At 47.4% G+C, this 26,529-nt stretch overlaps 1 protein-coding gene across 2 annotated transcripts in view; it reads left to right on the forward strand.

Annotated features, from left to right (window-relative positions):
• The first annotated feature begins 13,711 nt into the window (after nucleotides 1-13,711).
• Bicd2 (BICD cargo adaptor 2) overlaps nucleotides 13,712-26,529 on the forward strand; it is a 45,319-nt gene continuing 32,501 nt past the window's right edge. For both annotated transcript variants that reach the window (XM_021658219.2, XM_021658220.2), the window contains exon 1: nucleotides 13,712-14,078. In XM_021658219.2, the coding sequence (XP_021513894.1) occupies nucleotides 13,839-14,078 (240 nt within the window). In that variant the 5' untranslated portion in view covers nucleotides 13,712-13,838. The remainder of the gene's footprint in view (nucleotides 14,079-26,529) is intronic.

The raw sequence follows: 26,529 nt of genomic DNA on the forward strand, positions 1-26,529 counted from the left end.
TAGATAGATAGATAGATAGATAGATGATGGATAGATAGATAGATAGATAGATAGGTCTTTCCCAGGCTGTTGGTAGGGTATCATGTAGCCAGCACTCTAGAGCCTGTGTCTCACATGGGCCTGGATATCTGGTCTCTGCAAGGGTTGTCTTGGAGATGACACCATTCTCCTAGAATCTCACACCCTTCTTGGTCAACTCCCAAGAAGGTGTCCCCATTCACCTCTCCTTTTCCTATGCAATAAGCACACTGAGTCAGGCCAGCTGTGCCCTGAGCTTACTGTCTGGACCAGGGAGGCATCCTGTTCTCAGGCCAGGGGCCCAGCTGTCCTCAGACACCGCTGGAATAAAACTCGCTCTCCAGGTTCAGCTAAGCTTGATAAGCGACCTTCAGAGACCTTTTCTGCCAGGTACTAATGGCAACTTTTGTGGCCTGCTGGTCCCTGTGACGTGTGAATATTGGCTAGGCTGTGTGTGCAAAGGGAAAGAGGCTCCTTTAAGCTCATTTCCTTTCTCCCAAGGTCTCTTGGATGTTCATGGTGTTTCACATCTGTGATTTAACATCACTCAGAGAAAATTTAAAGCTTAAACCATGGGTCTAGAGAGATGGCTTGGCAGTTAAGAGCACCTGTTACCCTTACAGAACCCTGGGAACCAAGTTTGGTTCCCAGCACTCTGAAACTCCAGTTTCAGAGTATCCAAGGCCCTCTGGAGCACCTGGGCACTCACGTGTACAAACCCACATACATACACACACACACATATATACACAATTTCATTATTATTATTATTATTATGTTTTTTTGAGACAGGGTTTCTCTGTTGTAGCCTTGGCTGTTGTGGACTCACTTTGTAGACCAGGCTGACCTTCAACTCACAGAGATCCACCTGCCTCTGCCTCTCTGAGTACTGGAATTACAGACATGTGCCACCACACCCAGCTAAAATAAAAATAATAAAATACGTTTTAATCTTTAGCATGATTTTATTGTCTTTTTTACATCCTGCAATGCCAGGGTTTTGTTTGTTTGTTTGTTTGCTTGCTTGCTTGCTTTTTGTTTTTCAAGACAGGGTTTCTCTGTGTAGCCTTGGTTGTACTCATTTTGTAGACCAGGCTGGCTTCGAACTCACAGAGATTTATTTACCTTCCTTCTGCCTCTAAGTGCTGGGATTAAACGTACATGCCACCATGCCCGGCAACTTTGAATTTTTGATCCTCCTGCCTCCACTTCCTAGAGCTGAGCTCATAGGTGTGAATCACCATGCCCAGATTAATACTTTGGGCTGGAAAAAAAGATACATTTCAAAATTTGTTGTAGGCAGGTAAAACCGTATTTATGTGGGAAAACCACAGCACTGGATGTTGTGAAAGAGAAGAAATGTATGAATGGCAATGTAAGCTTCTCTTCATATTGAGAAACTAAGGACCCTAAAACAGAGAGAAACTGAAAGATATCAGCAGGGCTCAGTGCATATTAGAGAAAAATCAATAAAACCAACAGTTGGTCCTTTGAACTGATTCAACAAATTGGTCAGTCTTTAGCCCCTAGAAAGGGGATAGGAAGCATCAGTCTCATAAGCCAGCGAGAATACAGGAAGGGTACCAGTGCTTCCCACCAAGCCTGACCCGAGTTTGATCTCTGGGCTCCACATGGTGGAAGGAGACAATTGACTCGTACAAGCTGTCCCCTGCCCTCCACACACGTGACACTGCTCCTGTGCCTCCCCTCTTGATGCACACACAAAATAAATAAAATATTTTTATTAAAATAATAATTTAATAAAATAATAATAATAATAAAATAATAACCAAGTGTGCCCCTTGGTTCTGAAGGGAATGTTCTACCTCTTCGTAGTTTCAGCCTCTGCTATAAAAAAAAAAAAAATAAACAAAAGGGTGTGTGTGTGTGTGTGTGTATCTGTGTCGTGGATATAAACATGTTCTGTTTTGGTCCCAGGTGTGGGATGTGGGACTGATTCAGATGGTCCACAGCAGCAACTATTTGTCTCATGTAGGCTCCAAGAGGAACTCTTTGCCAGCTGCGGATAGTTTGAATCTAAGGATTCTGGAGAGAGAGTAAATGCCAGAGTCCAGAGAGTGTGGAAGCTCTGAGAAAGAGCAAGGCTGCTCCTGCTTCCCCCTGCCGCTCCTGGTTGCTGTTGTGAGACAAGAAGTTGGAGATCTGAAATGAGGGTTGGACTGGCTCCAAGGAACTGGATGGTCCTAACCAGCAGGAAACAGCTAAGAGAACTGCACTCCTTCTCCCACTAACCCTTTCTCTCTCCTACCTGGTGTTGGGGTGTTGGAAGGGGCTGGGGGGAAGTAGGGAGAAAGATAAAAGAAATGTTAATAAAAGTGTTTTTTTTAAAGTATGCCAACGTGTGTGTGTGTGTGTGTGTGTGTGTGTGTGTACGTGCGTGTGCATGCACGTTGTATGTGAGACTGATGTCGAATGTCTTCCTCGATTACTTTCCATATCATTGTCATCATTTTGGTGTCACTGAGGATTGAACCTAAGGCCTTGAGCTTGCTTGGCAAATGTTCCACCACTAACCTCTCTCCCTGGTCCCACCTTATTGTTGAAGCAAGGTTTCTCACTGAACCTGGAGCTGACCAGTTCAGGGAGCCTGGCTAGCCAACCAGCCCCAGGAGTCCTGTCTGCCTCCCCAGCCCTCGAATGACATGCACTGTCATATCTCACTCTACAAGAAAGTTATTAATGGTGTTTTATACCAGAGACTCCCTTACAAGCAGCCCACCTCTCCCAGCTGCAGGCCTCCAAGTCCTTCCATTTGTCAAACCCAGGAGGGCACCTAGGAGGGACTCATTCCCTAGGACACACACTTGCTACAGCCACTCTATCCCTGATCTTGGAAAGATTCTTCAAGTGTCAATAGTGAGTTACACAGGGCCACACCCACTTAGGTGTCTCTTCAATAGCCCATTTCACTGCTGTCTGCCCCGTGGCCAAGCCACTGCTCACTGCTTTTGAGTCAGTGAGATCCTAGAACAAGGGCACTTAGCATTGTGCAGTCCTTTTTCCACTGCAAGAAAAACAGCCCACGGGTCGTGCCATTGGGTGGGCTGGCTGTTCTTACTGCTACGGCTCCGGGTTTCTTCTTCATAGGTTGTATTAGGGTGGCCTCACCATCAGACGTGAATAGGCAACATTTGCTTGAAAATAGCTCTCTGTAAATCAAGCCACTCTACAGCTCAGTGGGTACTGCCCATGAGGTACCATCATTGTGGCCACAGGCGTGGTAGAGACCCCCAGATGTTCTCTAGTCAGCCTCTGGGTGTTCAAGCCTCTGCTTGCCTCCATCTCATTGTGCAGCTCTTCTCAGCACTGTCTTCCCAATCACTCGAGCACTGTAGGTGTTTCAGATTTCAAGATTATTTTAAGTCCCTCAGGCTTAGTAGAGTTCTAGTTAATGTCCACTTGGAAGCCAGTAATTTCAGATATCATATATAGCAACTGAGAGGGACCTTGTCCAGAATCCCAGTACTCACCACTGGGTGGCACTCATGAGCTCCTGCCATCAACTGCAATCTAAGGTCTATGAAGTGTCACCCTGTGTGTGTAGTGTGTGTGTGTGTGTGTGTGTGTGTGTGTGTGTGTGTGTGTGTGTGTACCACATGATGGTCTGAAGAGAATTTGTTGGTGATAAAACTGTAATATCTAATGTTATTGTTAATATGATCATCTTTTTGGCTGGCAGGTACTGGATAGTGTTTCAAATTAATGGCATATAATGATGTATGTAAGATTGGGTAATTCTGTATGTTCTCATGGAGTGTAGCCAATTAATATGGGCTGAGGAGCGAACTTACATGTTTGCCATCTCACAGCAGGGAGGGCGGATGTCTCTAATCTGACAGAGCATCCATCTCACAAACAGGTTCAGGTGGCAGAGATAGCTGCAGTGACCTCTCAGAAATCCAGCCAAACATTCCTGCACATTCTCAGCTGGTACTTCCTCATATCCTCTCCATCTCACCGGAGCCCCAGTCAGGACTTCACCAACAGGGTGATGGAAGTATGGTGTACAAGGGTCCCACAGCCAAGGATGCCAGAGGAGTTTCAGCTCCTGGAACTTCACTTTAGCCTCTAGGAAGTTGTGAGGGTGGGGTTCCTGTCATGGGATTAGTGCCCTGTAGTCAGGTACTCCTGAGAGCTCACTTCCTTATCCACTCCTCTCTCTCCCTGTCCCCCTCCTTTCCCTCTTCTGGTTGTGTGTAAAAGAAATGTACTCTTTTATTATTATTATTATTATTATTCTCTATTTCTTGTTTTGTGCTGTATTTTCTATCAAAAGGTTAAATAAGATAAAACTTTGTTTTAAAAAATTATTAAGAAGCCACTTGGCAGAAATTCAACTTCCTCCAGGGTCAGTGCTTTTTTTTTTTTAATCAAAATATGTGTGCTGAAATTTTCATTCTACTTACCAGATGCAGTGCTTTGAGTTAGCCAGTTGTGTACGGATGTGAAGTCTAGCTCTGAGCACTCAGAGTGAGGCAAAGGGCTGATTCATGTTAGAAATAACAGGGCCCCCAGCGGAACCCCTGCTGGGTGGCTTGCCTGCTTGATCCTGCACAGCTACTCACCTTTCGGCAAAAATAAAACCCTTTGTCTTGATGAAACACTTTGGACTGTGTGATCATTTTATTGAGATTCATTCCTTTCCTAGTTAATGTAGAAGCCAGAGAAGACTTGAATGCAGTCATGGTTAGAACCCAATCTTCTGCTGAAATGCAGATCTTGGCCAGGGGTAAAGCCATGTTGGCTCTGAGTATAAGCTGGCAAGCCTTTGGCTGAATGCTTAACTATGAAGTCACAGAGACAAAAGCTGGGAAGCAAGGCTTTTGCATAAAAATAAAACAAAATAGCCAAGTATTGTCAGGGAGACAGAGTTTGGGAGCAAACAAACACACAGACAAAAACTCTCTCTGAGCTGGTGCAATACTGCACTTCAATGCCAAGTATTTAACAAACACCAAGAAAAAGGAAATCCAGAAGGAATTGTGTCCTATTGTTCTCAGACACTGGATTTATCACAAAGCCTTCAAAGCAGCCATTGTAAAGAAGTTCAAAGATTAAGCTTTTAGAAAAGTTAAGTAGCTAAAAGGTATGCATAACAGCAATGATTCAACAAAATAAGGAAATTCAGCAATAACAGATTATACAGAAGAACCAGGTGGAAATTCTAATTTTGGATTTGAAAAGCATAACGACAGAAGAGGAGCACTTATAGAATAAACAATTGCTAGCTTAAAGATGGATCGATAAAAATTGGCCAATCTGGAAACAAAAAGAGATAGAAATGGGTAGCAATTTTCCCAGTCAAGAATGGCAAGGCTCTTTGTATCCAACATCAGCAATTTCCATAAACATTTAGTTTGATGCGTGCAATTGGGAAATTTCCAGATTTCTGTGGATTGGGCTTTTGCTTTGTTGTTGTTGTGATTTCACTGTCTTATTTTCTCCAGACTCATAGGAGTTCTTTGGGGGCTGAAAAGGTGGCCCGGTCAGTAAAGAGCTTGCTGTCTGAGCAGGAGGACCTGAGTTCAGAGCCCAGTGTGTGTCTATATTCCCAGCCCTGAGGAGGCAGAGACGGGGAGTGTGTGTGTGTGTGTATGTGTGTGTCCCTGGGGCTTGCAGAGCAGCTAACCAGCTGAATTGATGTACTGCAGGTTCACTGCCAAAAAACAAGATGGAGGGCTATTGAGAGAGACACTGGATATTGACCTCTGGCTTCTACACATATGAACACATACATACAACACACTCACGTACCTACATAAAAAAAACACATAACAAATATAAGCAAATAATATCGTGTTTGTAATTCTATCTATCCACCCATTTATTTTTGCAATACTATGGAGTAAACCTAAAGCTTCATGCCTCAAAACAAAGTGCTCTACAACTTCATTGAATCTCCTGCCTTCTATTTACTTTATCATTCTAGCCAGGGACCCACTGAGTTGCCCAGGCTGTCCTTGAGCTATCTCTGTAGCCCAGGCAAGCCTTAACCTTTTGATCTCTTGCCTCAGCTTCCTAAACGCTAAGATTATGAGCATATCCCACCACATCTAGATCTAAGTAACATTTTTATTGCAAAATTCTCTGCTATTGTGACTGCAGAGATCGCTCAGTGGCTGTTTGCTGCTCTTCCCGGGGCCTTGAGTTGGTTTCCAGCAACCGTCTGTAACTCCAGCTCCAGGGGATCTGACATCACTTCTGCAGCACCTGCTTATGTCTCTGTCCCCTAGGCTGCAAGGGCCATCAGTCTGAAAGCTACATCTGCCAGGGACCTTTCGTTTTCAAATGCTGGATGGGCAGATGTGGGCTCCGCAGACTGACTCCTTGGAGGGAAAAGACGAAGGTACCACTCTCCCAGCAGTGGTGGCGTATGGCGTGCACATGCTGGCCGATGTGAACTTTACAAGGACCTGTCTCTCTGAGCTCCACCCAGCTTCCTGGATCTAGGCAGCTGTGACCTTGGCCATGGTTTTCTGTAGTTTCTCTGTAGGTTCTTGTCGCACAGTTGAAACACCACTTACTATAGTGACTTTGAGATCCAGCTACAGGTCTCTGACATGTACATTTTTTGGCTTTGTTATTTCGTAAGTAACCCCTAGTGTTAAGTCTTCCTGTGTCTGAAACAACAAGAGTGATCTCAAGTTCGAAACTACAACCTCACCTGCATAATTAGACTATAGGGATGTGTTAATTGGCCTGGTGGGAAGCCTGGGAGTCACTGGGAGGCATGCCATTGAAGGAGAGCCTGGGACCCTGACCCGTCCTGTCTCCTCTTACATTTCTGGTCATGAGGTGAACACTTTCATTCTGTGTGAAGTGCTGTCCCACCGCAGGCCCCAGAAGCAAAGGGCTCAACCAATCATGGTCTGAAACCTCCAAAACCGTGAGCCAAAGGAAACTCTTGCTTTCACTTTTCAAGCTGAGTGTCTCAGGTTATTTGTTACCATGATAGAAAGCTAACACAGCTATGAGCCTTCAGTAAAGATTAACAAAGGTAAATGCTTATAGCTTAAATAAAACCTAAGACAATAGATTCTCAACAAACAGCAGCTACATTTTTCTTTTGTATTGTGTGTGTGTGTGTGTATAACTGTTATATAGCTCTTTATGTCCATGTAGACACCAGCTTTATGAGATCAGCTCCTCCCCACATATGAGCTTATTTAATTTTTATTACTTCCTCATGGGCCTTATTAGAGATTGGAGCTTCTATATGATTGTGGCAGGGGTACCCAAATCAGTCCATAGCAACAAGAATAATAGCCATCAAATGATGGTTGGTAGATGTGTAACAATCTATTCACCCACTAAATTAAAGTCAGAGGCCACCCTTGGGTGTCGTCTCTCAGATGCCTTCCACCTTTTGTTTGAGACAGCATCTCTCGTTAGCCTGGAACTTCACCAGATAGGCTTTGCTGGCCAGGGAGTTCCCGAGATCCACCTCCCTATGCCTCTCATCTTGTGGTTACTGGTACAAACATGTACCACCATGCTCTGCTTTCTACGTGTGTTCCAGGGACAGAACTGAAGTCTTCCCACTTGCAAGGCAAGTGCCTGCTATTAACCAAGCTGCTCTGCAGGTCACTAAGTGGTCCAGGCTGGTTTTCGTTGTAAGTGCCTGCAGCTGGGGGATGGAGAGGCGGTTCAGTGGGTAAGAATGCTTGCTATGCAAGCATGAGAACTTAATCTTGAATCCCCAGAATCTATTTAAAAAGCCAGACATGTCTGCATGTGCTTATTACCCAAGCCATGATGGTAATGGCAGATAGATCTTAAGAGCTGGCTTGAATAATTTAAACTATATAAATACATCAATAAATGCAGATAGTAACAGTAAGGAAGCACTTGGTGTTCAACTTGGAACTATGTGGTTGAGTACATTCTGAACTTAAAAGAGCAGGCTATTAAATGTGCAGAAACTTCCTGGCTAAACAGCTTCTATTAGAGAGAGTTTAATTATGTATACAAAAAGCTTCATCACTTTCTAACTCCTATGCTACATTTTACCATCATCGGTCCTCTTGAGATTGTCTCAGTCTTTGGATCTGAGTGGAATCCTCAGGCAATAGTTGGTACTGTGCGTCTCTTTCCAACACTATTCATTTTAGTTGAAGTTGCTAACTTAAATCTGGCTGTGGGGCCAGGCAGTGGTGGTGGCACACGCCTCTGATCCCAGCTCTCAGAAGGCAAACACAGGGGGATCCCTGTGAGTCTGAGGCCAGCCTGTTATACTGAGTGAGTTCCAGGACAGCCAAGGTTACACAGTGAAACCCTGTCTCGAAAAACCAAAACCAAAACAAACAAAACAAAATTGGCCATGGATTCAGTATTTGGAGTAAAGAAATAAAAAAATTGCATACGTTGGGACTTTATTTTTTTGATCATTTTATTTTTCATGTGTGTGAGTGTTTTGCCTGTATGGATATGAATGCACCACCTGTGTGCCTGGTGCTGATGGAGGTCAGAGGAGGGAGTCAGATCCCCTACATCAGAAGGTACAGATGGTTGTGAGCCACCATGAGGGTGTGGGGAACCAAACCTAGGTCTTCTGCAAGAGCAACAAGTTCTTTTAACCATTGAGCCATCTCTCTAGACCGTGGGACTTTAATTTCTAATGGCTACGTAGATTGTTACACATTTACCAACCATGATTTGGTGGTTATTATTCTGTTGTTATGGACCAAATTGGGTATCCATGCCCTAGCCATGTAGAAGCTCCAGTCCCTAATGGGGCCTACTGGGAGGTAATAAAGATTAAATGAGCTCGTGCATTGGGAGGGGCTGACCTAGCAAGGCTGGTGTCCTTCTAAGGAAAGAAGGTGGGGCTGGAGAGATAGCTTAGTAGTTAAAAGAACTTGATGCACAATCATAAGTTCTGATTGTAGCACCCATATATAACAAGCCAGGTGCTCCATGAATATCTGTAACCACAGCTTGAATGAGAGCAGTGATAGAAGAATTACCGGAGCTTGCTAGTGTCTAATGCAGCCGAGAAAATGTGAGATCCAGGTTCAGGGAGAGACCTTGCCTCAAAGGAACAGGTCAAAGGGGATTGATTAATAGAAGAGGACACTTAATACCTTTCTCTGACCTCTACGGATGTGTGCGTACACACGTGCGCATGTACACGCGCGCGCGCGCGCACACACACTTGTTCCCTGTTACAGAGACCTGTCTCTACCATGTAAGCATAAATCCAGATCCAGAAGATTGCTGCTTGTGAACCAGGAAGGAAGACCTTACCACTGGACCATGCTGGCACCTGGATGATGCAGGACTATGAAAAAACAGATCTCTACTATTTGGATCCCTCTGTGTATGGTGCATTGTTATGAGCATAAGCAAACAAATGTACTCGCTGGTGTTAGTGTTCATAAAGTTCAATGTTGATGCATAAGAGAGCTTTTCTTCCTTTTCGCTACTCTTTACCCCACCCCCACCCTTCACACTACTGCCTCATCCCTCACCTCAGATGAAAACGGTTCCCTACAGCAGCACTCAGGGAGGCAAGGACAGACTGAACTCTATGAGTTTAAGGCCAGCCTGAACTACAGAGTGAGTTCCAGGGACTCACTATTTAGAGAGACTGTCAAAATTGAAAAGGAACAAAGAAAGAGAGAAGGAAAAGAAAGAAAAGAAAAGCCCTTCACTCCCAGCTCTTCCCTAGATGAGGTCTTCACAATACACAGGGAACGAGGAGATCCAAGGTGTCCGGAGCAGGGCTCTGAGGATGCAGCTTGTGGCTGACACCTGTGCTCAGGGGCTGAACCCCAGTCACAGATTTCTCTCATTTTGTTTATAATCATCTTTTGAAGGAGAGATTTTAACCAGTGATTAATATTCTTTCTCGAATTTCTCTCATCTCTCTTCCTTATCTCTCTCTGTCTCTTTCTCTCATTCACTCTTGCTCTTTTTCCTTCTGCTCCTTAAGCTCATTTGTCATACCTAAGAAGCCACTGCTTAATCTAAGGCCATGAAAATGGATACCTATGCTTTCTTCTGGAGTATTATAGTACTAATTCAGTTTTTAATCCTAGTTGGGCTAATTGTGCATCTCACATGAGATGCTTCTGACTTTACTCTTTGATATCCGCGGCTTCTGGAGCACATTCTCACCATAAAGGCATGGGTTAGTTACTAGGCTTTCAGTATTACCCCGTTGATGGATAGAGTTCTAGAAAACAAACACAGCCATCTAGAGTTCTGATAGGGTCCATGTTGAATCCATGGATCAGTTAAGGAGTAGGTCAGATTTTTACAGGACAAAAGGTTCTCTGTGAAGCTAGGAGAGGCACTGGCAGACAGCCTAACTGTTGGGTGATAGTCCCAATGGGCTGTCTCATCCAGAGCTATCTTGGCTCAAGCCACAGGACCCCATGGCCCCAGATACATGAGGAAAGAAGTAAAGGTCAGGACAGGAATACCCGAGAGAGAGGAGTATCCATTTGCTCATCAGCCAGGAGTAAGAGGAGAGAAAGCATGAAATCCAGCTCCCATTCAGTGGCTCTGTCACTGAGTGACCAGGTACACTTGTGTAGAGTGCCAGTTCTGTATGTGTGTGTATGTGTGTACGCCCGTAGGTCTGAGAACAACTTCTGGAAGTCAGTTTTTTTCCTTCTCTCCTGTGGGTCTCCAGATTGGACTCAGGTTCATCAGTCTTAGAGCAAGTGCCTTTACCCTCTCAACCATCTCACTAGCCCAATAAATTAATACCAAGGCACGGGACTTAGAGCAGGACAAATGCTGTATAAGGGTGTAAATGTCTCTGGTACTACCATTAATGATGTGGCTGAGATCTCCAAGGCCTGACTGACCCAGAGGAGTTTGTTGAATAAGTGACGTTTAAATTTAAGCCAATGACCATTCGCTGTCATACATCATGGGTGCTCAGGAATGCTATGTCATGCACCGTTCGTCTAGGTTAGTCAAGTATACCCAAACAGGCTGCCACCTGAAGAGGAGAGCACTTTGCTCCTGGGCCAACAAGGAGGTGCTCACATGGACAAGGACAATGCTCTAGGCAACAGTGAGCGCACAGGTCCTGACAACGTGCCCCATAGAGGTCAAGTGCTCGCTAAGGCATCTTTGTGCAGGACCGGCCAGCTTTGTCTGGGGTGTCTGAAACATTGGAGCCTTTGCTCACAATTGCGCAGCAGGTTGGTAGGGAGAAATCCACTCGTCTTTGCCCCTAGGGCTTTTGTAGTCCATCACTGGATAAGGCCACTGTCTGCATTTCTGGTAGGCAAGTCCTCACTACTAACTTCAGGTTCTTACCTGCCTTCATCCTCTTGTAACACCAGGGGGCGCATATTTCCAGGGAGCCTTGCTGGATCAGGCCAAACTGTATGAGAGAAATCCTTTGGGACGCTAGCTGGAGCCACAGATAAGGGCTAGAAGATACTGGACCTTGTCAAGGTTCCTGCCCTCCTGCAGCTGACATTCTAAGTGATCTACGGTGTAAGGCTGCGTGGTATGCAAGAGAAGGAAGCAACTCAAGCCCAGAAGAGGAATCAACACTCAGGTGGGTGGTGTGAAGAGGCCCTTTTAGAGTGAGTACAGACTTGAAAATGGTTGGGACATCTGAACTTTGTTTTTGGAGGGGTGGGGAAGAGGTGGGGTTGAGGCTGGGGAATGGCCATTGGGAGAAGCAGGTAAGTTGCCGGCAGTATTTGCTGAGAAGCAGGGTGACGGCCTTTGCTGGCAGCATGAATAGATGAGAGGGTGGGAAGCCAAGGACAGTACCAAGGGTTTGGTAACAGGCCTTAGTTTCCTCATTCATAAAACGAATGGTGTGAACCAAAACATTGAGAACACTGAGTGAGCTGGCACAGGTCAAAGACTGGGCAAGGCTTGCGAGTGGGCAAGGAGTGCTCGAGATGTGGTCCATCCTCTGCAGGTGGGGGCAGAACCATCTTCCTCATCCCTGAGGTCCTCTCTGTCTCTTCCGGGTGTCACTTCCTCAGGGAAGTATGTCCTGGTTCTCTCACCCTTACCAGTGACAAACTAGATCCTAGAAGCCTTCTTACTGGCCCTGACCATGCTGATCAGCACTGTTCCCGATGCAAAAAGCCCACAAAGGTAGTGACCCACCCTCTGTGTCTCATCGTGCCTGGCATCCCTTCTCTTCAAGTTCAAAGTTCCCTGGTCAGGTTCTGCACCCCTGCTCATGGCTGTCCCCTTCTCTCCTCACACTCCCCTCTTAGTCAGGGTGGAGAGGTTCCCAGTCCGGTCAGCCTTGGACAAGAACTACAGAGCTTCACAATTGTTGGATCAAGGCTTGTTCCTTCTAGATCCTCCCTTCCTTCCTGTGAATGGCTTACATGGGCCTTCTATATGGACCTCTCTAGGACCTTTCTAGGATCAGGACTGTCCTAGAAAAGCAGGTTGGCTAAAGAAAAGGGAGAAATAACACACTTATTTATACAACTTTCTCTTTTGTTTTTGAGACCGGGTCTCTCTGGCTGGCCTGGAACTTGCTATATAGACCAAGTGGGCCTTGAAATCCTCCTACCTCTACCTCCCAAGTGCTGGGTCTTTGCTACACAACTCTTGGTGTTAACCCTAGATTTTCTTTTAATATCTCTCTCTCCCTCCCTCCCTTTATGTGTGTGTGTATGTGTGTGCATGTATGAAATGGATTCATGTTTCTGCGTGTGCACATGGCCCCACATGCATGTGGGAGTCAGAGGAAAACATCCAGTTGTCAGTCTCCGTCTTCCATCTTGTTCGAGACAAGGTATCTTTGTTTTTTCTCCTTTCACACACCAGGTTAGCTTCAGGAGATTCTCCAGTCTCTTATCTTGCCTCGGAAGGATTATAGTCAGTCCTTTATGTTGGTTCTGGGGAATGCAAATGCAGATTTTCGCTCTTGTTCAGCAACTGCTTTATCCTCTGAGCCATCTCTCTAGCTGACCTCTGCTTTATGGTAGTCAGGAGCTGTAGGGTGTGGTGTTTTGGGGGCGGGCAGTGAGAAGAACAAGCGTGTTATCTCCAAACCACACATACGAGGAGGGAAGTTTTATTTAGATTTACGGGGAAGGGTACAGCTATGTTTGAAATAATCGGTCAGGCCGAAACAATATTTAAACCATGTATGCTACAATTCTCTTTAAGTGCCTCGTTTCATGAAAGAATTTCCTAACGGACTGTGAAACAAGAGGAAGTGGTGTCCGAGCCTGGTTTTTCCTGACCCCCTAGAGTCGGGTTGTTGGCATCCTTTTGGCAGTGCCCACGGCCCGCCACAAGTCATTCAAATCCCGCTTAGAGCGCGCGCCACAGTCTCACAAGCGATGCTCTGTCATTCTAGGAGGCAAATCTTACTATGGTCTCCACAGCTCGGCTCGCCTTACTCTACAAAGGCTGGGAGCGAGAGGCTGGGGGTCATCGGTGTAGCTGCCGGGTCCCCAGGCTCGGGTCGGTGGCACCCCTACCTTTGTCACGTCAAGCAGCTCCGGCCAATCACCGACTGGAGCCAGGCGGGCGCGCCGCACAACCAGCCAAGCATTGAGCGCAAAGCACGACTACATCTCCCACAATGCTAAGGGAGACGTAGCTTTGCGTCACGTTAGGATCCCGCCCCCTTGATATTTAGACAAATCACAGACGCTGGCCAGACAGGAGCAAGGGGCTGTGGGTTGTGTAGTCCATGCGCAGTGGGACTGCAGCCCCCAGTGTTCCCCGCGCGTCAGGGAGGAGCAGTGCGGCGGCGCGGGCGGCCGTCGGGGCTGGGCGGCGGCGGCTAAGAGGGCCCGGCTTTTGGGAGCCAAGGTGGGAGCCGGCCTCGGCGCGCGGCCACCATGTCCGCGCCGTCGGAGGAGGAGGAGTATGCGCGTCTGGTGATGGAGGCGCAGCCGGAGTGGCTGCGCGCCGAGGTGAAGCGGCTGTCCCACGAGCTGGCCGAGACCACGCGTGAGAAGATTCAGGCGGCCGAGTATGGGCTGGCGGTGCTCGAGGAGAAGCACCAGCTCAAGCTGCAGTTCGAGGAGCTCGAGGTGGACTATGAGGCCATCCGCAGCGAGATGGAGCAGCTCAAAGAGGTGAGTGGCCAACTGCGACCCCCGCCCGGGGCGCTAAGGTCACCCTGCCCAGTGGTGGGAGGTGCCAGGGGTGGGGCAGGAGATCCAGAGTTGCGGTCCAGGTCAGTGGGGGTGAGTGATCGAGCTCGGTCCCAGTGCCCGGCTGCTGGGGTCCAAACTCCCTACAGCCCCACTCGCCCGCTAGTTTTCTCTGCAGGCCTTGGCGGCCTTTTCGTTGAGGTCTGATGGTCCGCTGTGGTCCTTGCTTCCTTGGGTGTGTCTGTGTAGGTAGGGGGCGAGCATTGTGTAGGTGCTGGGTGGGGGAGCAGATGATGCGCTTACAGCTGAGGCTACCGACGAAAGTGACCCTCTGGGAAAGGCTGGGCCTGGGTCTGGTTGGCCATAGTTTGTCACCTTGAAGCAAATCACTTCCCCTCTCTTGGAGCATCTGCTTTCGGCGCTGTTCATCTGGTTTCATGACTGCCTGAGGCTGGGAAGGCGTGGATACAGGGATGAGTGAGTCGCAGCTCCTGCTTGCCTGTGGCCCTTGCCAGGCTGGCTTTCCCGGTATTCATCCCTTCAGTGTCTTAGCGCCAGCTCAGCTAGCTGCTTTTTCCTCAGCTCGTTAATGGTGCTCCCACGGCTAAGATACATGGCTTCCCTCGACCACTTCCTGGCTTGCTCTGCCTCCTCGACCCTGCCTGTCACTGTGATGTCTGTGTTCCTTCTGTAGTTAACATGGTCCTTTGTGTCATCCCACTGTGGGGAGAGAGGTCAGACCCTCCCAAGATGGCCAAGAACTTGGGAAGGGGAAGTAGAAGGGACCTGGGTAAGCTTTCTGGGATGACTTAAGTGTTAGTGTCTTTCGAATCCTTCATGACTCCCCAGCCTTGTTCTGGAGACTGTGGAGGAAATGCTTTTTGGGAGAAGGACACTCTTGAGTTTGGATCAACACCTCCCTATTGTTTATGATGTGGTTAGTTCTTGGGTTATGTCTCCCCAAGCCTTAGCCTCCTCCTCTGCAAAGTAGGTGTACAACTTTGCCAACCCAGAAGTATTGCTTGTAGTAGTCTGTATTTGGAAAGGCCTGGCAGGGGCCAAGCAGGTAGCTTGTTGGGTTATCTGAACAGTTTGCCTTCCTGTCAGTCTCAGTTCTGCTCTTGGGTATTGGTCACTGACTTATCCCCTTTGGTACTTCTGTTCCCAGCCAGCCTTTGGTAGGTGCCTGAACTCCTCAGTACCTCTGTTACTTTTGTGGGGAATGAATCCTTAAAGTCTAGGTAGAGCAGGGCTGGGTGAGCTCCAGAAATGACTGCTTCTTTGGGTGAGAAGAAGCACAGGCATTGGTAACTTTTCCAAGCCTTGCTTCACTGGCAGGGAATTGACAAGAGTGGATGGGGATCCCCACCCTTGGTGAAAAGTGAGATTGCCAATGAAGATCGGGGCTGTGAAAATACGGAATGGGTGTGCCCTATCCCATATCTGCTCTTCTGTCTGGGGCTCCCCCTTCCTTGATCCTCCAGGCAGGTAGCCACTGTTAATTATAGGGCTACTCCCTTTGACATACAGATAAATTGACTTCCCACGTCCTGTGGAATGCCTGTGAACCCCTTCTGGGAAGCCCACTCTTTTCTTCTGAATTAACAGGTTTTTCTTCAGTAGTTTTTGCTGTGAAAACAGGCTGTTGGTGACAAAGCTGGTCCCCACCTCAGTGACTTCCTTTTGTCAGCTCTCTGCAATTATTATTATGGGCACAGTCATTTTATAGCACGGTGAAGAACCAGGACACACATGTAGTCTTCTCTTTATCTGGAGAGAAACCCTTAGGAAATGAGGAAGAGAGTGTGATCTGTCCTTCAGGTGTCCTTTAGGTATCTGCTTAGCCTGATGCCCCCTCTTCGCTCATCCCTACACTGGCTGTATCAGTTTGGACAGACTGCTCTTCTCCCTTTTGTAAGGTGGGATAAGGTTTCTTCAGAAGTTCCTAGTAGAGTTCAGAGGTGTGTGCATTAGCTTCAGAGGGTGTTGTCAGAGTTGGTGCTAATTTGCCTTTGCCTCCTGTCAGCATTGTGTCTGTTCCTCACACCCATGCCAGAGCAGGCCCTTGTCAAACTCCTTAATTTTGGTCAGTATTATATTTGAAGCACTAACTCTTAAACAAATCAAGATTTAAGAAGACAGTATACATGGGAAGTTTTCTCCCATACAGAGGAGAACCATCTTAGTTGTTTGTTCCTTTAACTGTGTTAGATTTAGTTATAACAAGTTACGCCGTAGTTGAGTTGCTTGTGCGCTTGCCTGCATTTAACGATACAGGTCTTTGAGGTGAGGAAGCTGGCTGACCTGGGTGAAAGGGTTTATGAAACCAGATCTAAGGAGAGGCTTGTGGTAGGTGAGCTGACTCAGTGTTGGCCCTGCTGTCTTTATTTCTGGGTGAATGTCTGTGTCTTGCTGATAACCAAGGCCTAGGTGTTGACTGAGGCTAGTAGAGAGGATAGCCCTTGGCCCGTTTTGCTGATTTTTTAATATCTGACGCAGTAAGGGCCACGTCTGTCCCAAGTCATGCTGTGCCCTTTCTCCTTATCTAGCATGGCAGGGTAGAGAATTAGATGAACTTTTGCCAGCCTGTTCATGGTCTTGAGTGGCCATGAAGCAGCTTGCTGTGTGTTGGGCTGGCAGAGCGTAGGTGAATGGGCTGAGTTCAGGTTCCCCATCTCTGTCAGGAGAGATTCCCAGAAACAGTTCCTGCTCCACCTGGGCTTGGTCAAAGACAGTCCTGGACATGCCCTCAGTGCTGTCCCAGTCACTTCTGGTGGTGCTGAGCTCTGTGCATCACCATGCCTATGTGGGCGGAATCCCGCACCAGGCTGGGCACAGTACCTGGCACCCACTAAGTGCTTTGTCAGCTCAGTTCCACCTCATTCAGGCTTTGAGCTCTTCACTGTAGTGCTTGTAGCACCTCCCTAGGCCTGTTTGTCTTTGCTTAAACGTTTCCCATTGCCGCCCCTGAGGGCTGCTCGGTATGTCAGGCCTTGCCAGCTTGTGGGGCCACCCTGCTTCTTCTTTCTTCCTGGAAGACCCGTTCACCTCTCAAGCTTAGACTTTCTGGCAGGCCCTTTAACTCCAGGCTTTCCTGAGCTGCTGCTTCTAGCACTTGTGTCACTTTAGGCAGAAGTGACACAGAGGATGCACCTCAAGGTGCACAGATTGGTGCCCTACCAAAATGAGGCCCAGCTTCCTGGAGTGTTTGCCTCCAGAAAGGGCAAAGTCCTGGTTTAAGTTAACTTAATTAATTTTTTGGTTTTTTGAGACGGGTTTTCTCTGTGTAACAGAGCCCTATAAACCAGGCTTGCCTTGAACTCACAGAGATCTGCCTACTTCTGCCTGCCAACTGCTGGGAATAAAGACGTGTGTCACCATGCCTAGCCTCTGGTTTAATTTTAAATGCGTAGGGGGTTCCTCTGATATCCTCAGATTGTTCTTTTACCCATTTCTTGAGCAGACAGCTTTGGGGGCAGGCATGGGAGCCACAGATGTGTTCTGTGGGGCCAGGTGGGATGTCAGTAATCTACTGTTTGTATGAAGGTGATTAACTTGAGGGTCTTGCAAATCCTTGAGACAGTTGAAAAGAGGCAGCTACGGGCATCCAGACAGTGACCTTTTGGTCTCCCTTCTGCCATGGACTGCTGGGTACCCTCCTCCTAGGCCTGCCTTTCTGACTGTCAGGTATGGGGCAGGGGATCATGAAGGAATTTGATAGGCCCCTTCTACTTTTAACAATGTCTTTTACATCAGACCCTGGTGCTGTTCTGAGGGGCATGGGAATCAGACACCTTTACCTGGTAGAGAATCTCTCTCAGGCATGTGAATGGTTGCTCCAGGCCAGTCCTGCTAGCATGTGGGAGGTGTGGCCTTGGCCATCTTCCACTGGACACAGGGCTGGCACAGCTGTGATGGAGTGAGTCTGTCTTCAGAGATGCCAAGCATACTTTGAGGCTTAGCAGGTGGAGCCAGAGGGAGGCCCAAGCCCAGTGCTGGGTGCCTGCCGCTCTCAGGGGAGCCAGCAGGCCTCAGAGAAGTCAGTCCTCGCCTGAGCAAGAGAGGAGGATAATTGCATGTGGTGCTCAGTTCTGTGATGTCAGAGGGGTGTTTGGGGACCCTGTGTGGGCGCTCAGGAACTGTGTGGCCTCAAATGAGCCACTCTTTTGTCTAGGCCTTAGTGGCTTAATAATGGTGCCTGTCACTGCAGTCTGGCACACTAAGACCACTTAGATGGTCACTGTCCTTCCCTTAGGTCTGAACAGCCACTGTCAGCAAGAGCCATGGGTTCATGTGTGATTCCTGCTAGGTTCACTTAGGGACTCAGGTCTCTATTTAAGAGTGAAGAGCAGATTTGTTCTTGCCAATTGGGGCAACACCCCCACTAGTGAGGTTTTTTTAAATGTGGACTAGATAACAGGCTGTTCTTCACAAGGGATTTCATGGGACTGGAGAGATGGCTTAGCGGTTAAGAGCACTGACTGTTCTTCCAGAGGACCTGGGATCAAATCCCAGCACCCTCATGGCAGTTCACAACTGTCTGTAACTCGTAAGATCTGACACCCTGCTGATACATGCATACCAAACCCGATGCACATTAAAAAAAAGGAAAATAAATAATTTGAAAGAGTAAAAAAAGAATGCCTTAATTTCTTTTGGCACTCCCTGCCATGTTGTGAAGGTAGTGTGTGACAGACCGTTTAGGCTCATGACGGTTTAGGCCCAGATAGGTGAGGTTTGGGCTCCAGGCCTTTTCTGTTCAGAATGGTTCCTCAAGCCCACTCTTGAAGAAGAAAAGAGTAGTGTGGCTGCTCTTTCCTCTCCAGACCAAACCTGGAGAGTTTGGAGGTGAACAGAGGTAGGTGGAGGCTAAGGGCCAGGGCCAGTGCTCCAGAACTTCCCTAAAAGCCCTGTGGCCACCCTGCAAGGTGGGTGATGGCGTTGAAGAGAGCAGGAGTGGAGGGTTGCCTTACCGCTTAGAAATTGTTATTTAAAATTGCACGTTCTAGGAGCTTCAGAATAGACCAGAGCATCAAGTGTCTGTTATAGAGCCTGTGCCATGAGGAAAAGTGAGCACACTGGGTGTTTCTGCTCGCTGGTTCCTCTTCTCGTGAGTACATGACAGATACAGACACCATGATACAGAGAAACTGTGGTGCATCTGTCACAGTTTTCAAAAAGTAGGTGACTGTAGATTTTTTTGTTTTGTTTTGGTTTTTGGTCTTGGGGATTATGGTCATGCTCCACCACCTCAGACTGAAGAGTTACAGCTTTAAGCAGAGCAGAGAGAAGGATTGCAGCGAAACCTCCATGCTCCTGCCTACCCTTGCAGTTTCTCACTGTGGCCAGTCTCACTTCTGTGCCTCAGTTCATCTTGCTTTGTTACTTCTGTAGCAGTAGCTTTGTGGAGAAGTATAAAGAGATTTCCCCATAAGACAAGAGCTAGTGAGTTTTCAAGCCTGAAATCTAATAATTCCCTCGTGTTGTCTGTCTAAGCATTGCTTCAGTTTTCCCAGTTTGGCTCAATTGAGATTTTTAGAGTTATTTGTCCCAAAGTGATTGATATATGAGGAAAAGATATGAAAATAATGGGAATTTTGCCTTCGCCTGTGTGTGATTTCATTCATAGAAAACACCAGAGGGTTGGAGACGTAGCTAAGTTGGTGAAGTGCTTGGCAAGCGAGCGTGAATCCTGGCTTTGATCCTCAGTGCCGATAAACAGGGTGAGACGGTGCACTGTGAATCCCGACGCTTTTGAAGTGGAGGCAGGAGGTCAGGTCAGGGTTTTTCCTCAGCTGCATGTTCAAGGTCAGACTAAACTACAGCTCCAGAGCTGCCAGTCTGTGACACCAGATCCTCACCAGCCCTTCAGCGCCTTGTTAAAATCAAGTGTCATGTGCCAGGATTTCTGTGTGTTTAACCATTGACTCTCAAACTGTGCTGTCTATCATTAATTTAAAAAAGTCACTTTAGGAGCATTCTGGAGGTATAGAAAAATTGCAGATAGTACAGAGAGTCTTGGTGTGGACATCCCCCCTTACCCCTCTTATTGTTACAGTGATAAGCCAGTTATTGGGGAGTTGTCATAAAGCCTGTACTTAGTCTAGGTTGTTTTTGCTTTTACCTGGAGTCCTACTTTTCTAACTCATCTGTGATATCACATTGCATTGGTCATCATGTCTCCTTAGGCTACTTGAGTTGTGGTGCTTTCTCAGACATTTCTTATTTTTGGTGGCTTTGACAGTCACCAAGATAGGTCAGGTGTTTTGTGGAAAGTCACTGATAGGAATATTTGGTATTTAGTCTTATTGTGACTCTTTTGTTGTTGTTGTTATTAAGCATTCTGTGTGTGGGGGGTAGTATTCAAGTGGACATATGTATAGAGGCCAGAGGTTAGTTGGGTATCTTCTTTAATTGCTTCTCACTGTATTTTTTGGGACAGGGTTTTTTACTGAAGATACAGTAGTTCGCTGATTCTGGCTGGCTGGCCAGTGAGCAAGACCCTTTCTCACTATTCTCTTGTCTCTGCCCACCTAGTGCTGGGCTTGTAGCTGCCTTTTACATAGGTGCCTTTATCTGAACTTGCTTGAGCAGTGAGAACTGTACTGATTGAGTCATCCACTATGTCCCCAGCCCTTGTTAAGCACCTTTTTAATGTTTCTGATACGCCAAGATGTTCCAGACTTAGTTCTGGAGTCAGCCATTTCTTCCAAGAAGCCCTAGTTGTCTTAGATGAGAGAGGTACTAGAAACAAAGATCTAGTTGCGCCTTGTCCCAGGGTATGGCTAATGCTGGGCCCTTCCAGCTGCAGAGTGAGTAGTGTGTCTGCTGACTCCTGTACACACACCTGCAATGTGAACTCGTTACTGCATCCAGTTTCACCCGTCACCACATGCTTCGTTCTCACCAGCTGCTGATCTGGAACCTCCTACTCCAGCCGTGAGACACCTGGCACCTGCCATCTGTCACGCTGTAACTTGCTGGTCCCAGCTCACACGTGCACGTGTCCAGATGGTTTGTGTGTACCCCAGTACTTCATCAGCTTTTTGCCTTCCAGTCTACAGATTTCACTATCCCTCACTTATCCCATCATAATATTTCTGCGCCACTCACTTGTAATTTTAATTATGCATTCCATCCTAGCATCTCCAGTATAGTTTTAAAAACCATTCAATGTATTAAGATTTTTTATTTACTTTTTCCCCCTGGTGTTATCTGGCTTTGAAAGATGCATAATATCCTTCCAGTCATACAGAATTATTTTCCAACTTGAAAAAGAATCCCTTGCATCTTACCCCACCAAGTCTATGCCGGTCACTGAAATTTTCACCATCTCTGTAATTTTATAATCATAAGAACATTATCTGATTGAAACCATGTAAGATGCATCCATGTCTTCATCTTCTCTCATGTGTGACCAACTGTTCACCCATTAAAAGGAAATTTTGGTTGCTTCACTTTTTCAATTATGAATAAAGCTACTGTAGGCAGACGTTTTCAAATCATTTGGGTAAATACATGAGGGATGTTTAAATTGTGTTTAGCAGCGTAAGAAGCGAAATTGTCTTCCAAACTGGCGGTCCATTGGTATTTTTATCAGTAGTAACTGACAGCTCCTGCTGCTGCCCTTCTTGCCAGCCTTCTCTGCTGTGGCTAGATATTGGCCGTTCTTATGTGTGTGTAATGGAATGTAGTTGCTGTTTAGTTTGCATATCCCTGAGGATGCATGACCTAGCATCTTCTCACCTTTTCATTTCATCATCATCATTTTTCATGATGAGGTTGGAACCCAGGGCATTTTTCATGTGCCCCTTTGTCTTCAGTATAATTTGATACTTTCCTGACTGGTCATTTTCAGACCGATTGCTTGCTTTCTTATTATCCAGTTGTAAGTGATCTTACTAATATATGTGTAGCCACAGCTAGTACCTAGCCGTTTTGGGTCTGTCTCAGACCATGCTGGTCTTTTCAGTATCTTCGTAGTGTCTTTGACAGACAGGTGTTTTATTTCATGCCGTTCTTGTTCCTGTGGATCCTGTTTCTAGTGTTACAAACTGCATAACCAAACTCAAGGTCATGTCAGTGTTTGTTTTTAGCTACCTTCATAGTTCTGCAGTTTTCAGGTGAGACACTTACCTGTTTTGAGAAGAGTTTGAGGCTGTGTTTGTCTCTTTTGTGTGTGGGTGCCCAGTTGGTTTGGCATGGCTAGTGTTGTCTTTGCTCTTCTGTCTTGCATCATTTGGTAGTGTTTGAGTGGCTCTCCTTCTGGGTCTTGCTGTTTTTTTCCATTGAGCTCTGTGATCTTTCTTTCGCTATTACAATGCTGTTAACAGTGTGTTAGCCACTGTATTGGGCTTCTGTCTTTTAAAATTAATTTACGTATCTATGTATGAGAGAAGGGAGGGAGGAAGGAATGTGTGTGTGGTGGTGCATGCGACTCTGCACTTTCACAGAGACCAGAGGAGGGCATCGGATGTCCTGTTTTTACCCTTTCCTTTGAGACAGGCTCTCTCACTGAACCTGGAGCTATGCTGGTGGACAGCATGTTCCGGTGGCCTTTCCCCTTTTGCCTTACGTTAGCTCCACCCGTCACTGGGGTTACAGGAATGTATTGTCGTGCCTGGCTTTTTAGGTGAGTACTTGCGGATTTGAACTCAGGTCTTCAAGCGTGCATGGTAAGCACTCTTACCCACTGACCCATCTCTTCCTTATGTGTTTCTCATTTCTAATTTTGTACACCCCACTCCATGCCTGTGCGCTTGGAGGTCAGAAGACAACTTATGGGAGTCAGTCCATGGGTTGCCTTTCTCCTTATTTGTAAGAGCTGGAGTCAGAAACACCACCCTACTCTTAGAAATCCCAAGGGTGGGTGAGGCTCAGAGGACTGCCTCTCCCCCCACTCCCAAGAAATCATCTTTGTTTGGTGACTTGAGCTTGTCTGTACCCTTTCTTAAAGGACTCCCATACAGCCCCATACTGTATGGTCTTGGTGAGGGTTAGAAGGATTGCTTTTTTTCCAGATACCAGCTGTGGTTTTTATTGTAGCTGTGGCTGCAGCTATAGCTGCAACCAGGGTTCTTGTTATTATAGTCGGACTGTAACAGAATATCAAAAGCAAAGGGGCTTATTTGAGCATGTGGTTCTGGAGGCTGGGAAGTCCAAGAGCACAGCACCTGGACTTGCTGGCCTTCTGATGAGGGCCTGGTGCTGCTCACCTCATGATGCAGAGCAGAGGGGAAACAGGTGTGTAGCTGCACAAGCAGGCACCCATCGTTCATGAAGGTTTCCCTCCTGTGACCCCACCTCCCAGAGCTGCTGCATTGTGGGGGACAAACTTGTTAAGCTAAAACAGACTATGATACAGTTGTGTAGCCTCTAAAGGAGGATGTCCAGGGTGAGGGTTTGTGAGGGTCATGTGACAGCATGAGAAGGAATGGAAGGCTCCCCAGGGTGACTTGACAAGGCCAAGGCATGGTACAGCATGGGGACTGGAGGAAACAGTCATGGTCACTCCAACTTAGGACACGCATTCCCAGCATGCTTTAATCTGAGCTAATGAAATCACTTCAAGGTATGCAAGTCCCTTGTGTCCATAGAGGACCAGGGTTGGATGTGCAGCCAGGGTACACGTCACCACTCCATCCTGAGACAGTGCTGCAGAGCTGCATGAGGTACACAGGCTCAACCATCTTCCAGAACCCCCAGAACTAGAAAATGGAGCATATCTGCCTCTACAGCCTGTGATGGTCTCTCATCTCTCTCGGGTTCTTTTCTTGTTATTGGTCCTGTGGTGAGAAACCCTCTAGGGCCTGGGTGGAGATGGCCTGTGCTTGAGATTCTCCTGTCATTTTCTAACCAGGAGCCTCACTGATTTCTCTTGCTAAAATAGGCTAGTGAGGTGAAGGAATGTGGTGAGGGCTAGAGACAGTAAGAAAAGTGGCTGCTGCCACATGTCCCTGTGGTCTGTAGCCGAGCCTGGTTCAGGCTGCTCTGCCTGCCTGTGGAGTTGTCTTCATTTGGCCCGGAACAGATGTGAGCTGGATGCTGCCCGTGGGGCCTCTAGGCCCCTCCTCCTGTCCTGACCACAGACTGCTAAATGGAAGTCCTGTGCTGGGCCAGCTGCTGTGGAAGATGATGGCTGGTCCCCAGGCCCCACTGCGGGGCTCTGTGTCCTTGTATAGGGAAGTCAGGGTCTCTAGGGATCTCTCCCAGTCCCAGGGCTCAGCTGGCAGGAGCCTGCCTGCTGACACCAGGGCAATTAGGGTGTAATCTTCTCTAAATGGCACCCAATTCTGGCTAAATCCCTTCTGCCCAGGGATGAATCCCCAGTTTTCTAAAAGCAGCTTAACATTTGGACACTGCCCAGGGCAGCTGGGGTTCTCAGCTGGCAATGGAATGGCCCATGTGGATTGACACGGTCCTCACGGGGAGTGGAGGGTTCTATCAGACAAAAAGCAGTGACAACCACTGCATCCCTATGCTGTTTTGGGGTCCCTCCGGGCCCCTGGTCCTAATGAGCATCGTAGTTGTAAGCATAGGGCTCCTTGGGGAGAGGAAGCCATGTGTCGGCTGCCTCAGCTTCTTGCTGCTGTTGTGTCTTTGGAGAGGCCTGGGCTTGGTGGCCTCCTGAACACCTGCCATTTGATGTTTGAGTCCTGCTGGGCTATGAGGTTGGGCAGAGGTAGATGGTCATTGTGCCCACATGGCTCCTCACCTTCCTGGAAGCCCTCACTCTTTCTCATAGGGACTTTGCTGCAAAGACAGAGATGTGTTTTGAAAGTTAAAAATACAACAAAACAAAAATCCCTGGTGATGCCCTGAGGTGAAGTGCCTAGCTTTTCCGAGCCCGTTTGCTTAAATGGGGGTGTAAAGTGTATAAAGGCACATGATGAAATCTCTTTTCCCTCTCTCTGTTCTGGGGCCCTTGTGCTCAGAGTTGTCTGTGTCTGTGCTCAGGAAGTGTCCTTTAAACAATTGTGGAGAATGTCTATTGAAAGTCCTCCTTAGAACCTTCTCAGCCAGCAGGAGTGGGTATGAACAGCTGGCTGGGGTTGGGGTGGGGTAGGGTCTCCCATGATGTCCCTAGGGTCCCTTTAAAGGAGTTGGCAGGTCCGTGTGCCCAGATCTGCCTACATAAAAGATCACGTGGGACTTTAAAATATTCCAAACTCAGACCACACCCAGGATGATTAAATCCTCATTGGTATTGATGCTTCTGAAATAATTCAGGGTTCTAAGTGGGAACTCAATTCCTGTCTCTGAAACTTGCCACCATTATCCACTGATTGTTAACTGATCCCTGGATACCAGGGGCTGTCCAGGATACCTTGTGCCCATCTTTGGAGTATGCATGAGCCTGGGACATAACTAGTGGAAATGAGGAAGACCTAGGAGAGGGCTAGTCTAGGAGCTACTCCTGCTACTCCTCAGTCACTAGGGTGAATGTGCAGCCAGTGGTGGGGGTAGGAAAGAGGAGATGCCCCTCTTCCAAGACCAGCCTACCCAGTCCCACCCTGTATCCTCAGCATCTTGGACTTGCCATCTCCATCTGCCGTTACACAGCTGTGTCCTCATATGTCACCTATTTGTTACCCATATCCTCAGTTTTGTCCCCATCTGTTTCTGCATCTGCTGAGAGGAGGCACATGCTCCTTGCCATTATAGTGCACTAGGCAGGCTGCTCCTGTCTTGCCTCTCGCTGTGCATTGTCGAGATGGTCGTGCCTCAATTTCTGCATTGGTTGGCAGTGGTGTTGGCCTAGAGAACATTCTGCTGTTCTGGGATTGCTGCTGGATTCTCTCTCACTGCATAAGTAGGCCTAGCCCTCCCCGCTGACCCTATGGCCAATCTTACATCATGAACTATGCTCAGAAAGATGGTAGAGGATAAGGCCTCTTCCAGGAGTGTGCAGGGGCTTTGGAAGGGGTCGCCAGCATGCAGGTCCACTTCCCTGGAGAAGGGTCTGAGGCTAAGTGCTTCTTTACAGAACTGCCTGACTCTTCATACTGAGTAAAGACAGTGGCCATACTCTTGACAGGAGAAGTCCCTTTTGTGGCCTCTGTTGACACTCTGTTCTGAGATATGGCCTGATTGAATTGCAGGATGGAAGTCACAGGGCTCTTTTCAGCCCCCAGAAAGCTCTTTCTTTCTATGGGAGCTTGGTGGGCTTTCCTTAGAGGCTGCTTGGAGACCCTGTGCTCACTGTTGGGATTCGTCTGAATTATTGTGAGGGAGAACTCAGTTTTGTTTTAAACCAGGCTGTATTTTTAGGGCATCCTTTGCCCTCAAAGGGTGTCTGTCCTATAGTGAACTGCTATTCAGATGATAGTTTTCATAGATTTATTTATTAGTGCTGGGGAGATGGTGGTTAAGAGCAGTGGCTGCTCTTCTGGAGGACCCAGTTTTAATTCCTAGCACCCTAATGGAAGCTCCT

The sequence above is a fragment of the Meriones unguiculatus genome, chromosome 19 (genome assembly GCF_030254825.1).
Source record: "Meriones unguiculatus strain TT.TT164.6M chromosome 19, Bangor_MerUng_6.1, whole genome shotgun sequence".
NCBI lineage: Eukaryota > Metazoa > Chordata > Mammalia > Rodentia > Muridae > Meriones > Meriones unguiculatus.